At 43.4% G+C, this 14,917-nt stretch overlaps 1 protein-coding gene and 1 non-coding gene across 2 annotated transcripts in view; one reads left to right on the top strand and one right to left on the bottom strand.

Annotated features, from left to right (window-relative positions):
- Positions 1 to 1,693: 1,693 nt before the first annotated feature.
- Positions 1,694 to 1,791, bottom strand: LOC130884524 (small nucleolar RNA SNORA55). Its single transcript, XR_009058050.1, has one exon. It is a non-coding gene; the product is annotated as a small nucleolar RNA SNORA55 (small nucleolar RNA).
- A 5,967-nt stretch (positions 1,792 to 7,758) lies between these two features.
- Psmb2 (proteasome 20S subunit beta 2) overlaps positions 7,759 to 14,917 on the top strand; it is a 32,612-nt gene continuing 25,453 nt past the window's right edge. The window contains exons 1-2 of the mRNA XM_057784446.1: positions 7,759 to 7,959; positions 13,842 to 13,964. Coding sequence (XP_057640429.1) covers positions 7,869 to 7,959; positions 13,842 to 13,964 — 214 coding nt within the window. The 5' untranslated portion in view covers positions 7,759 to 7,868. The remainder of the gene's footprint in view (positions 7,960 to 13,841; positions 13,965 to 14,917) is intronic.

Raw genomic sequence — 14,917 nt, 5'->3', positions numbered from 1 at the left:
TTTGTTTGGAGGCCCGAGGGATGTCAGAACCCACTGAAAAGACACTAGTTACCCCCAGTGTTTATATTCAAGCCAATCAAGTATCCCAGCGGGTTGCAACCCCTTTGAGGTTCAAATGACCCTTACACAGGTGTTACACATCAGATATTTACATTATGATTCACAGCTGGGTGGAGATGGCACACACCTTTGTTGCCAGCACTCTGGAGACAGAGGCAGGTGGATTTCTGTGAGTTCAAGGCCAGACTGGTCTCCAAAGCAAGTTTCAGGACTTCAGGGCGGTACAGAGAAAGCCTGTCTCAAAAAATCAAGAGAGAAAGAGAGAGAGAGAGAGAGAGAGAGAGAGAGAGAGAGAGAGAGAGAGAGAGAGAGATTCTTCACCAGCTTTTGTAGGAGAATTAACCAGGCATTAGCCAGAGGTAGCACCATTCATAGGTACTGCTGTTGGTTCTATTTGGATGCAAGTTGCTTCAGACTGTCCTTGAATGACATGGAAAATAATGCACTATTCCATCAGTCTGGGGGTTGTAATTGGCATGGAAATTTAAAACAGGTTCTTGTTGGTGCACAGCACAAATTAGTTATATATAGGGGCGGTAGTTGATTTTTCTCTCATCTTCAGTTGTCTCTGATGCAGCTTATATAGAGATAATTGTTGCTTTGCTAACTGAATACCACTATGTAAACTGCAAAATACATAGATATAATAAATAAAATGTAACTTTTGTTGACATTCTGAAGGCTTCTAAGTAAGTGCAATTTTTTTATTTAAAAAACATCAACAAAAACCCTTTCAGATCACCAATGACCATCACTATAACTCAGTGGGATCCAGAAAGTCCAGATTCTAATTATGGTTTTACCTGTCCTCTAAGGCTTTGTCCACAATGTCCTTCAAGATCAACAACTATGTAGCCACAGCCACCGACTTGTACAATCTTTCTGAAGAGCCAATCACTGGTGTTCTTCCCTTAACTGAAAAGGTTGCTGGTGCTCTTCCTGGTGTGTGTGCATGTGGCACCATGGACCCCTGAAAGCCAATGTGTGTATCAACTCAACAATGTTCTACCTGTGGAACAGACCAACAGGATGTGGAGAACAGTTGCCTGCCATCATCTTGAAAACAGTACCTAGAAGTTTAAGATACACGGCTGAGCTCCTTCCTGTATAGACAAGCAGGGACATGCTGCCATCCCCTGCACTGGTGAGGGCCAGGCCAGTCAAGGAGGGGACACCAAGAGGAAATGGGCAAACCAGAGCTGGCATATTATCAGTTCCTTGATATGAATGGTACAGGCTTTGCCCCACATCCCTACCATGGGGGAAACTAAGGGCCAGAGTTGCCAAATCTTATTAGCTACCCAGCCGTCTTTCTCACCACCTAAAGACCTTGTGACGATTGCTGTGCCTCTAACAAGCAGCGTAGTGTCTCTGGCAGTTCACCTGCACCTTTCTAGACACCATTCTGTCTCACTCCGCAAGTGCCAAGAACACACAGCAGACCCTGACCATGTAGGTTTGGCTGTCCAGCCACTCAGACTCCTGCCCATTAAAGGTTCTCATGGAGCCTGCTAACTTAATTACCCCGACCATTAAATAAAGCAAATAATACACAGCACAAACCCTGGGGAAACTCCTACTCCCTTTTCTTCTAGTTCCCAGCATCTCCCAAACGCCCTCACTGCCCAGGAGGAAGTGTGCCAGAGCTGTAGTGTCAGGCTCCAGGACAAATGGAAACCGACCCGTCTGGGTCTTCTCTGTTCTACTGTGGCACTGTCTTGACTGGAGTTCTTTTTTTTTTTTTTTTTTTTTTTTTTTTTGAGACAGGGTTTCTCTGTGGCTTTGGAGCCTGTCCTGGAACTAGCTCTTGTAGACCAGGCTGGTCTCGAACTCACAGAGATCCGCCTGCTTCTGCCTCCCAAGTGCTGGGATTAAAGGCGTGCGCCACCACTGCCCGGCCTGACTGGAGTTCTTGAGGCCATTTGAGGCACTGTTTGTGTGTGGTTCTTGAAGGCGGCCATGTCTGCACCAAAACCTGACTTCTTCTAAACTTCCTAAGCCATTCTACATTTTGATTGGAGGAAAGTTTCTTTCTGGCTCATAGTGAGACACCACAGTTGAGGCCTTTCTCTTACAAAGTTACATTTATTTATTATGTAGTACGTTCGTGGCACATGCACACATGCAACTGCGCACTTGTGAAACTCAGGACAATCAGAGGGATTAAGTTTCTCTTTATTCCACGTGGATTCTGGAGAACCCACTCAGGTCGTCACTGAGCCACCGTGTGCCCTCTTTGCCTGCTCCTCTGGCTGTGCATGCACAGGTGCACATGTGCAGGTTCACACGCCTGAGAGTACCTATGCACATGGCGGTCAGGGGCTAGCCACAGACACTATCCCTTGAGTGCTGTTCCTCATGCACTGTTCACTCATCAAGCAAACCAGGCGGGCTGTACAGTGAGCCCTGGGTATTCACCATCTCTGTTTCCCCAGTCCTGGGACAACGCACACACCACTCCACCCAGCTATTTCACATGAAGACTGGGGATTGAGCTCATGATTGGAACACAAGCACTTTATCGACTGAGTCATCTCCCTTGTTGTCGGAGAATTGTCGGCCAGCCTACCCAAGCTGCAGTCTCCATGTCCACACCAGCCCACATGAGCATGAGCAACAGGGACTTCCGTCCCTGAGCCCCCTTAAGGCCTGCTGACATACACAAAGACTGCTGGCACAGACATTCCTACTGGAGATGCCAAAGAGGAAAGGACGACGTAGCAGAGTCGGCTGCCTGAGCCAATGGGACCTTGGGAGGGGGTATAAGAGGCCTGCCCATACCTTCAATAAACGAGTGGGTTTTTGGTGTCACCTGATTCCTGGAGTCTATGTCGTTGACTCTGTGCCTTTTCACCCCCCTTCCACAAGGGGTGTCCATGCAGGGCAGCCCCCAACACCCTGTCACCATAATTTAGGTCATAAAAGCCCCTTTTTTTTCATTTTTTCCATACTTTATTTCAATTTTATGTGTATTGGTGTTTTGCCTGCATGGATGTCTGTGTGTGTGAGGGTGTCAGAGCTACAGAAGGTTGTGAGCTGCCATGTGGGTTCTGGGAATTGAACTCGATTCTTCTGGAAGAACAGTCAATGCTCTCTCTTTTTTGTTTTGTTTTGTTTTGGTTTTTTGAGACAGGGTTTCTCCATGGCTTTGGAGCCTGGTCTATAAGAACTAGTTCCAGCCAATGCTCTTAACCACTGAGCCATCTCTTCAGCCCCCAAGCCCATTTTTTTTTCTGAACAAGAAATTAAGGCCTCTCTAGGGACTGAAATCTAGAAGGTATTTCAAAAGTCTTGGAGAAAAGAGAAGCATCCACTGAAGAGACTGTATATATGTATATGTGTGTATGTATATACCTTATATATACAATTATGTATATGTATTATATAAACATGTATATGTACATATGTGTATATATGTAATGTGTATCAGATCTTCCTATTCAAAGTTCTGCTTCCTCTTAAATGAATAAATTAATTAATATTGGTATGTGCAAAGGAAAATATGAAAGATACAAGCATTTTGCGGATGGTTATTTTGATGAAAGGAGATATTTAGCGAGTTACATGTGAACATATAGTTACAGCATAACTATGTAATTTTAGCAATAAAAATACAATGGTGTGTGTGTGTCACAGAGAGAGGAGGGGGTTTCAGTGGGGTTTTCTCTAGTGATGCTTAAGAAAAGAATTCTTTGGGAATGATGGATGTAGTTGTAGTTAGAGAGATGGCTGTCTTAATGAGCTCACTTGGCCCTGGCACACATCCCATGATAGACAGACTGTCCCAGACTCCTCAGGCTCTGTGTCCCTTCACAGGCAGAGACTTGGAAGAAATATGCAGAACAAAAGTAATTACTAGAATTTCTGCAGAGACAAGGAATCCCATAGTTGTTTTTGGGAGACAGAATTGCAACTTACTCTCTGTCTCCCATGAAGTCATATGAGGACTCAGTTGCATATGTCGTAACCTAGTCTTGAGGCAATTACCCCCCCCCCCTTTTTTTAAAGAGGTGGCTGATTTCTTTTTAACTAAATCCTTTTGTAGTGGCACATGCCTGTAATCCCAGCACTTGGGAGGTAGAGGCAAGAGGCTCAGGAGAGTTCGAAATCACCCTCAGCTATATAGTGAGTTCAAAGCCATCTGGAGCTTCATAAAATGCTGTCTCACGTAATTAATTACAAGTAGTTAGGTGTAGCCAGGTAGCCGTGGTGCACACCTTTAATCCCAGCACTCGGGGGCAGAGGCAGGTGGATCTCTGTGAGTTCGAGGCCAGCCTGGTCTACAAGAGCTAGTTCCAGGACAGGCCCCAATGCTACAGACCTGTTTCAAATAAACCAAAACAGACAAAAAAAAAAAAAAAAAAAAAAAAAAACCCAAGCAATTAGGTGTGCTGTAGCTCAGTGGTAAAGTGTATGTTTAACATAGAAAGGAAGGTCAGGAAGGCCCTGGTTTTAATCCCTAGCATACACATGCAATACATGTTGGTTGTTTTTTACTCTTTACTCTTTATGCTTTTTGGGGGGTCCCACCACCCAGCTCTCAAATAAATCACACACGAAGGCTTATTCTTAGTTCTGAGTGGCTGGTCTTAGCTTGACTTGTTTCTTGCCAGTTTTTCTTTTTTTTTTTTCTTTTTTTTTTATTCTTTTTTAATTAAAATTTCCAACTGCTCCCCGTTTCCCATTTCCCTCCCCCTCCTCCCACACATTGCCCCCTCCCCCACGCCCCTCCCCCATCCCCACTCCTCTTCTCCTCCCCCCAGTCCATTCCCCCTCCCTCTCGATACTGAAGAGCAGTCCAAATTCCCTGCCCTACAGGAAGACCAAGGTCCTCCCACTTCCATCCAGGCCCAGGAAGGTGAGCATCCAAACAGGCTAAGCTCCCACAAAGCCAGTTCATGTATTAGGATCGAAACCTAGTGCCATTGTCCTTGGCTTCTCATCAGCCTTCATTGTCCGCCATGTTGCCAGTTTTTCTTAACTTAAATTGTCCCATCTATGTTTAGCCTCAGGGCTTTTATCTTTCTCTATTCCTGTATACCTTTTCATTCCTTCTTATTCCATGTCTGGCTGGGTGGTTGGCCCCTGAAGTCCTCCTCCTTTCTCTCTCATTCCCTGATCTCTCTTTTCTCCAGATTTCTCCTTCTATTTATTCTCTCTGCCTGCCAATCCTGCCTATTTCTCTCTCCTGCCTTGCTATTGGCTGTTCAGCTTTTTATTAGCCCATCAGGTGTTTTAGACAGGCACAGAAACACAGCTTCACAGAGTTAAACAAATGCAACGTAAACAAAAGTAACACAGCTTAAAATAAGCTCTCTCCGGGCTGGAGAGATGGCTCAGAGGTTAAGAGCACTGACTGCTCTTCCAGAGGTCCATTCCCAGCAACCACATGGTGGCTCACAGCCATCTATAATGAGATCTGGTGCCCTCTTCTGGCATACAAGCATACATGGAAGGAATGTTGTATACATAATAAATAAATAAATAAATAAATAAATAAATAAATAAATAAATCTTTTAAAAAAATAATAATGTTCCTCAACACATACACCCAAACATGCACACAGAGATACAAGTAACACTTGAGAATAATAAAACATTCAAACAAAACAGATGCATGTACAATAAAAGTGATCTAGACATAGTGGAGTTTGTGTACAATCCCAGAATCCAGGATGGACAGAAGAGGATTCTGGCAGATTCAAGGGAAAATTTTTTCCCTTTAAATCATATACACTAAATGATTGCATATGACTGACCTTAAAATATTCCTAAATATTTTCCACTCCTAGGCGAACATTCCTCTTTTATAAAATGGCATCCTAGTACAAATAAGAAAGCAATTTCATTTTCAGTTAAATGAAATATGTCTTGCATTAAAGGGCAATTCATTTTCATCTTTTATATTTGTGTGTGTGTGTGTGTGTGTGTGTGTGAAAGAGAGAGAGAGAGTCCTCAGGCACATTCCAATTTTTGCTTTGAGACAGGGTCTCTCATGGTCTCTCATTCACCATACAGGCCAAATCAGCCAGCCTAAGATCCCCCAGGGATCCTGTTGTCCCCACCTCTCATTTCCCCTGACTTGGCTCACAGACACATGGCCCCATGCCAGGCCTGTGGGTTCTGGGCCAAGGTCCTTGTGCATGCTTGTGAACTGCACCCTCTCAATAGGACGCTGTATGCAACTGGCCCCATCTGTAACACAGCTCTTCGGAAGCATGGAACCTGCTCCTCTTTTCATCAAACCTCTCTCACACAAATTCTTGGGTCATTGCGCAGACATTTATTTGGATAGGTTCAACAGATAATGCCCATTTAATTTACTCTTACTTTCTATTTTTGTGGAGATAAACCCTGGAGTTTTTTTTTTTTTTTTTTTTGGTTTTTCTAGACAGGGTTTCTCTGTGGTTTTGGAGCCTGTCCTGGAACTAGCTCTTGTAGACCAGGCTGGTCTCGAACTCACAGAGATCCGCCTGCCTCTGCCTCCCGAGTGCTGGGATTAAAGGCGTGCGCCACCACCGCCCGGCCAACCCTGGAGTTTTAAATATGCTAGATAACCATTCTACTGCTGAGCAACACCTCAACTCTTTAATGTTTAATTTTTTTTATTAAGGTATATCAATTGTACCAAGTCATGTTTCATTATGGCATCTCTATGTGTAGTTTAATTGTAGTCACATCTCTATTACCCTTTCTTTCCTTAAAAGATTTATTTTTTGAGTGTTTTTGCCTGCATATATGTTTGTGCGCCAAGTGTGTGCAGTGCCTGAAGAGGCCAAAGAGGTGTCTGAGTTACAAATAACCTTCCGTGAATTGCCATGTGGGTGCTGGAAATTGAACCCAGGTCTTTCAGAAAAGCAGTCAGTGCTCTTAACCATTGAGCCGTTTCTCAGTCCTTCCTATCTCCTATCTTACTCTTTCTCTTCAAGAAACTATTTTAAGTGGGACATGGTGGCCCAGGACTTTAATATCTGCACTGGGGAAGCAAAGGCAGGCAGATCTCTATGAATTTGAGATCCTCCTGGTCTACACAGTTTAAGCTAGTTCCAGGTCAATCAAGGCTACCCTGTCTCAAAAAAAAAAAAAAAAAAAAAAAAAAAAAAAAAAAAAAAAAAAAAAAAAAAAAACTAAAAGCCAAAAAACAAAAAAAGCACCAAGTAAATATTTAAAATTTGATGTGTGTGTGTGTGTGTGTGTGTGTGTGTGTGTGTGTGTGGTCAGAGGAAATCTTTGGGGAGTCAGTTCTCTTTCCGTGGGTTTGAGGAATTGAACTTTGGTCGTCAGGCTTGACTGACACGCCTCCTCCTCCTGCCTCACCCTACCCAATACTAGGATTTCCAGAGTGGACCACGGCCAAGTAGTTTTTGTTTGCTCTATTTGTGAGGTTTGTTTCCCTATGTTGCCCCGGCTGGTGCCTAACTCCGGGGCTCAAGATGGTTTTTCTCCAATCTAGCTAGGAGGACAAGACTTCAGCCAGTTTACCGAGCAAGGAAACAGAAACTTGAAGACCCACATGCGCTGGCACTTCTCACACGGGGCGCGGCTTTATCTTCGTACAGATTTTGATACATAAGGAAACCGAACGTTGCATAACCCATAGGTACGTTATTAAATGACACCTGAACCACTTCACGCCGGGTCTCTGCTCTCTCGCGAGAGCTTACGTCATTGGTCCGCGCCACTGCCCGGGCTGTCGCGCGGTGTGCGTCACGCCCAGCTTCGTCCGGGTGTGCTGTCTCACTGGTGAGGCCGTGAACCCGGGAAGTCCTTCTCTCCGTAGACCCTGCTGCCTTACGCTTCCCGCCACCATGGAGTATCTCATCGGCATCCAGGGCCCCGACTATGTCCTCGTCGCCTCCGATCGGGTGGCCGCCAGCAACATTGTCCAGATGAAGGACGGTGAGAAGAAGCAGGGGAGGCCCGGCGGGCCTGGGTGTAGGGGCAGTCGGCGGAAGTTGGTAAAGTGTAGGGTGAATCCCAGGACAGCTTGGAAGATGGAGCTCAGCCCTGCTCTGCCCTTCCAGCACTGCAGGATTTAGAACCAAGGAAGCTGGCAGACAAGTTTAGGACTCTGGCTGTGCTCTGGCCTTGCCCAGTTGCCGCTTGCTAAGTGAGAGTTTCCCAGGGTGGGGGATTCAATTTGTAGGAGCTGAAGCGTGTGCTCGGTGCTAGGCTCCTCAGACCTCCGAATTGCTGGTTAAGTTTCCGCGATCACTAGTAGAGGCTAGTTTGCGGGCGCCCTAGGGTGGGATCCTGGAGAGACTGAGACTGGGGCCAGACTATGGCAATTCCAGTTTGCTTCGGCTGTCTTCAGTTGCCCAGCTCAGATCTTCCTTCTTCAGCTTTCACCTGCTGCTAGGTTTTTCTTGTATTTAAATAGTTAATGCAAGCAGAGATGGCGTCTCTCTACTTGCTTTGCTTTTTGTACGTTATTTTTTTAGTGCTCAGATTTTCTTATCTCTCAGACTAGTAATGTTCAACATAAAACTTGTTAAGAGGATTGCGTGAACGCATTATGTGTAAGAGTTTAGCACTGGACAAATACTTAACAAACTGAAGCATTTATGTATCAGGTGTGTCCAGCCCTTTTTTTAAAAAAAGATAAGCAGTGTTATATCCCCTCTTTGTAGAGTTAGTTGGACACAGAATATTAAACAAACAAACAAAAACCTTTCCTAAGGAGATGTCAAAAAAGCTCAGTAAGGAAAGGTGTTTTTGGCCAGGCCTGCCTGCCCGAGTTTGATTCCAGAGCCCAGATGGTAGAGAGTGAAACTGATCACTGCGGGTTGTCCTCTGACCTCCACACCCCTTCTGTGATGCATGCGCAGAACAAGAAAGAGTCCCTAAATAAATACATACTTTTTAAATTATTAAAGAAAAAGTTCCTAAGCTTACAAGTGGCAGACCCAGAAACCGTGTGACTTGGGACTGAGGCTGCAGTTTGGTGGTGAAGTACAGTCCTGCTATGCGCAAGGTCCGGGTTCTGTTTTTAGCACTGCAGAAACAAGTTAGTAGGCGGTCTGTGAAATATGATCCCTTTGACCCATAACTACTGTACGCAGCCGCTTCTTTTATAGTGGCAATTGACCCACAAAATCTAAGAATGTGTTTTCATGATTGATCATAGGCATGTTTGGAAGGTATTTTGCTTTTGTCCAGTGAATTAGAAATTCATTTGACAAATTTCGGGCACTTCTGTGTACTTTACAGTGCTAAGTGCTGAAAGGAGGCGGGGAAAGGATGCTGTGTAATCCCTGTTTTAAAAGAAATTAGCAGAGTTGGATGATGGCTGAGTAGCTGTGCAAGCATGCAGATCAGAATTTAAGTCTTTAGTACTCGCTTTAAAAAAAAAAAAAAAAAAAAGACATACATGGCTGTGTGCCTCTAACCCCTGTTGGGAGCAACGGACACAGATCCTGGGAGTTCACTGGCCAGTCAGTCAAGCCCAAAGGGTGAGCTGCTTTGTGTACCCATGCACTCTTGTGTGTATAGCACACACATACACACACACAGTAATTCAATAAGAGATTTAGATATGTGTATATATAATTATAAAACAAGCCAGAAAGTGTTTGATTTGTCATGACGAGAGCACTCAAACTTTGCACTAATAGGAAGAGGGGGCTGTTTTTAGGTAACAGTGGTGAGGGGGAGATTCTGGTTGTAGAGGCCAGGGAAAGCTTTGAAGGCGAACAGCAGTTAACCCTGGGAAGAAGTGTCGATGCTGGAGTCTCCTGAAGCGTGTGATCGGAGGTGAAGCAGCACAGGTGCCTGTGGCCGCTTTTACAGGGGAAAAGGGAAAAGGCACCTGTCTGGTCGTGAGCCTGGAGCTCCCATCTGGGAAAACAGAAAGAACTCTATGAACTTTGCTTGAGCTCTGTTCTTTCTGAAGAACTTGAAGTCATACACCTGCAGTATGAATTGTTTCTCAAGAGACTTTATGAAATTTATGGTTAGTTTGTAGAAGTTCTGTTTGTAACCAGTCTCCTCACAGTCTTTGCTGTGAGGGTCAATTTGCCCGTTGCTTTGAACAGTGAGGCTCTGAAAAGCAGGTGATTTTAGCATGAGGCGTGTGGGCGGAGCAGTCACCAGGTCAGGTGTCTTCTGTTTCATCACAGGGATAGTGAATGGCTTTGAGATGGAGAATGTGCTCCAAGCCCTTATCCATACTGTACTGCTAGTTGTTACAGGAGGTGCAGCTTCTTAGGTGAAACCTGCAGAAAAAAGCACAAGGAGAACCAGGCACAGTGTTTCCCTTTAATCCCATCCCATAGGAGGCAGAGTCAGGATGATTTCTAGCTGGAGACCACCCTGGTCTGCATAATGAATTCAAGGCTGTTGTAGGATTATATTAATGAGACTCTGACTCTGTCTCAAAAAAAAAAAAATCAAAGAAAAACCTAAGAAATAAATACAAGATGCTTTTTGTGTGATAGAAGTATTGCTAGTTAGTGTTAGATTAGGGTTTTTTTTTTGTTACTGTTTTTTTTAAGTGCTTTTTTAAAAAAATGTATTTTACATTCCAGCTACACTTCTCTCTCCCACCCATTTTTGGTTTTGGTGGTGGTAGTTTACTGTGAGGGTGGGGCTGGGGGAACCTTGCTTTTTTAAGACAGCGTTGCTCTGTGTAGCCCTGGCTGTCCTGGAACTCACTTTGTAATACCAGCTGACCTCGAACTCACAGAGATTCCCCTGCCTCTGCCTCTGGGGCACTTGGATTAAAGACATGTGTCACCGCCTCCCAGTTTAGGCTGGCTAGTTTTTAGATTAATAATTTTTGGAGTAAGTCCTATGAATAGCCACAGAAAAGAAAAAAGTGTATGAAATAGAAAAAGGATACATTTGAGCAAGTTCTTGAAAATGAGTTGGAAATGATTGCACTCAACTGGTGTGAAAAACTTGGGGTAGAGGGTTTAGAGTTGTCTGAGGGGATCTATGTAGAGTAGGCATGAGTGATGAGCAGTAGTGATTTGGGGAGAGGCTTGTTTTGTTAATGCTTTTAGGGGAGGAGGGCTTTTTTGCCCTTTGAAATGGGGTCTTCACTATGTAGCCCTGGCTGACCTGATACTTCTCACGTAACCTAGCCTCCTAGGACTGGAGTTATAGGCATGTACCAAAACACAGGCTCAGAATCCTGCCAGGCATTGTTTCTTCATCATGCTGCTTACTAGGAAGAAGACATCTTCCAAATGCCTGCTGGTGAAGCTAACTGGTTCCGCTCTCAGTTTGCTTGGATATGTAGTTAAGTTCATGCCTTTTTCTCTTGCTCTCAACAGAGTACCTTTTTAAGTTACTCAGAGGTCTCCAGAAACTTGCTTTTCTGAATTCCCACAGCATATGTGATTTAGACTCTGTTGTCTAACACTAAGAGTAATAGTTTTCCTTACCTGTGACCTAGGCATTCAGAAGTGATAGTGTCACCACTTACACATTTTTGGTAACTGTGTCTGAGCAGAATGCGTGTCTGGTCGGTTCCCACGTGGCATTACATGCTTGTTCTCATCTGGCTGTCTGTGTGTGGGTCCTGTGAGTTTATTGAGTGTAAGAACGTCCTAGAGCTGTACAGGCGGAGTCTTGTACAGCCCTGTTCTGAAGGACCGTCTTTTGTGAGCGTGAGCATGCTCCCTGTTTAAGGTAAATTTGCCTGAATTACATTTATTTCATAATTAACAGTTTACTGCCTAGAATCTTAGCCTTTTTGCTGAAATGTGATGTTTGTAAACTTACTCCCCAACAAGAACTACTTTGCTCCCCGATATTATGTGTGCAGACATGTCACACACGTGTGCAGGGGTCATTTCTCTTCCTCTGTGTGGGTTCTGGGGATTGAATTCAGGGAGGCAAGTGCTTTTTTTACCTGCTGAGCCATGATGCTTATCCTTTTTTGCTTCTAAAAATAATGTAAACTTATTAAATTATGTTTTCTTACAAAGATGAAGCATGTTAAGTATAGAGATTTGGAAAATACTAATAAGCAAAAGAAGGAAATCAAAATTGTTCATGTTCTTACCATTGTCAGGAACTTAGAATATCTACCCTTCTGGCCCTGTGCGTGCGTGCGTGCGTAAATGAATCTTCCTTTTATAACAACTTTGCAAACTAACAGTCTTTGAATGTGTAGCAAGTGAAAAATTGTTTATTTGGGAGTTTTAAGGCAATTCAACATTGTCTATAGGCATATTTTATGTAGGACCCCCCCCTCCAGTCTAAAAATCCATATTGTTAGTGTCTACAACTCTCCAACACTTGTAAAGTATTTGATAGTTGCATTTGTTCCTTAAATCCTATTAAGAGATTTTGACATTTCAAAAGCTTTCATACAGGAAAACATGTCTCCCAGGGGAGATTACTCAGCACTGTTAGAGAAATGAAAAGTGAAAGCAGGGGAAGATAGGAAGAGTTAAGCTTTCCTCTGAAGCTGCAGACTAAATACTGAGCTCTCTTCCCTAGGCAACAATTACAGCCTGATTAATTATTTATCTATTTAATCTGAATGAGTCTGGTTCAGCTAGATAAGGTTAGAGTATTACGGTTTTGTTAGGTATTTAGATAGCTCACTGTTAGCGCATTCCTTAAAGTTTCTTCTTTGGCAGCTACTTTTCTTTTTTGTTTTGGAAGTGCAGTCATTTACTTTGAGATTTGAAGTCTCCGCTGATTGTTTTTTCTTGAAATGGTTCCTTAATTTGAACTGTAGAATCCATTCTTTTCACATTTTTTGTATGTTTATATAACATTTGTATTTGTAGTAACAGAACTTTGAACCTGGTCTTGTGCCTCAAGGTAATCACGGTAGTCTGGATTCCTTCAGTTTGCCTCACTCCCCCCACCCCATTTTTCTATTCCTTGTATTTTAAATGTTCTTAAATTGGTTTTTGTTGCTTGTTTGTTTGTATTTTGAGATAGGGTCTCACTATGTAGTAATAATTGTCTTATAGCATACCATGTAGAACAGGCAGGCGGGCTCCAGCTCACAGAGATCAGCTTACCTCTGCCTCTGGGGTACTGGGATTAAAGCATGTGACCCCATGTCAATCTTAAATTTTATTGTTTAATTAATTAATTAAGTGCTAGAGATTGGACTCAGGACCTCACATGCACACAGCATATGCTGTCTCACTCTGATACATCTATAGCCCCAAATTGTAATTAGAACAAAATAGTTATTTATTTTTATGTGTATAGGTGCGTGTATGCACCACATGTGAGCAGTGCCCCTAGAGGTCAGGAGAAGGTGTGGGATTCCCTGGAACTGAAGTTTCAGATGGTTGTGAATCCTAATGTCAGTGCTGGGAATCGAACCTGGGTTCTCTGAAAAGCAGCCAATGCTCTTTATTGCTGAGCCGTCTCTCCAACCCTGCCTTCCCCCACAACTGTATTTTAAATAGTCTGCTTTCATATACAATTTTCAATTGAAATTAACCTTAGTAAAATATGTAGTTAACCTGTTGGTTAGTGAAACTATTCTTTTTTTATTATTTACTTATTTACTTATTTTGTTTTTCGAGACAGGGTTTCTCTGTGGCTTTGGAGCCTGTCCTGCAACTAGCTCTTGTAGACCAGGCTGGTCTCGAACTCACAGAGATCCGCCTGCCTCTGCCTCCTGAGTGCTGGGATTAAAGGCGTGTGCCACCACCGCCCGGCTGAAACTATTCTTATAATAATAATGGTTAGTAAAATTATTTAGCTAGTAATTAGAAGACCTGTTTATGGTTGCATATAATAAATGACCTTTTGTTTCTGTGGTGATATTTTCTAATATGGATTTTTTTTTCTTTGAGCAGATCATGACAAGATGTTTAAGATGAGTGAAAAAATCTTACTCCTGTGTGTTGGAGAGGCTGGAGACACTGTACAGTTTGCAGAATATATCCAGAAAAACGTGCAGCTTTATAAGATGCGGAATGGTGGGTAAGACTTGGAGGGTAGCTTTGGCTGCTGCATTAGTTTTCTAGGGTCGCATAACAAGGTTCCACAGGCCAGGCAGTTTGAACAGCAGAACCCTTTCATATCTCAAGAGGCTACTGAGGTCAGGGAGTTAGCTGGATTGGATTCTTCTGAGTCCTTTTTGTTGACTTGTAGGTGGCCATCTTCCCTCTGTGCCTTTACATGACTTTCCCTCCGTGTTTCTGTCCAGATCTCCTCTCATGAGTACACCAGTCACATTGGACTGGGGCTGGAGAAATAAATGGCTTAGTAGTTAAGAGCATTTGAGCTGCTCTTGCAGGGGATCTGATTGGTACCAGACCCACATGATGGTTTACAAATGTTTAGCACTTGAGGCAGAGGCAGATGGGTCTCTGAGTTCAAGGACAGCTAGGGCTGCACATAGAAACCATCTTAAAAAACAAAAAGACGGGGCTGAAGAGATGGCTCAGCAGTTAAGAGCATTGCCTGCTCTTCCAAAGGTCCTGAGTTCAATTCTCAGCAGCCACATGGTGGCTCACAACCATCTGTAATGAGGTCTGGTGCCCTCTTCTGGCCTTCAGGCATACATGCAGGAAGAATATTGTATACATAATAAGTAAATAAATATTTTTAAAAAAACAAAAAGCCGGGCGGTGGTGGCGCACGCCTTTAATCCCAGCACTTGGGAGGCAGAGGTAGGCGGATCTCTGTGAGTTCGAGACCAGCCTGGTCTACAAGAGCTAGTTCCAGGACAGGCTCCAAAGCCACAGAGAAACCCTATCTCGAAAAACAAAAAAAAAAAAACAAAAAAAAACCCAAAAAGACAGAATATAGCTTTAGTTTAATTTTTATATGATCACATATGTAAAAAGATTAGTTAGCATACATTCATACATTTTTTTTAGGCAGTACATTTAGCATTATATACCCACTTACTTAAGTATTTTTGAAG

The sequence above is a fragment of the Chionomys nivalis genome, chromosome 11, assembly GCF_950005125.1.
Source record: "Chionomys nivalis chromosome 11, mChiNiv1.1, whole genome shotgun sequence".
In the NCBI taxonomy this organism is placed as follows: domain Eukaryota; kingdom Metazoa; phylum Chordata; class Mammalia; order Rodentia; family Cricetidae; genus Chionomys; species Chionomys nivalis.
The sequence above is the reverse complement of the archived record's forward strand: the minus strand, read 5'-3'. Positions and strand labels throughout refer to the sequence as shown.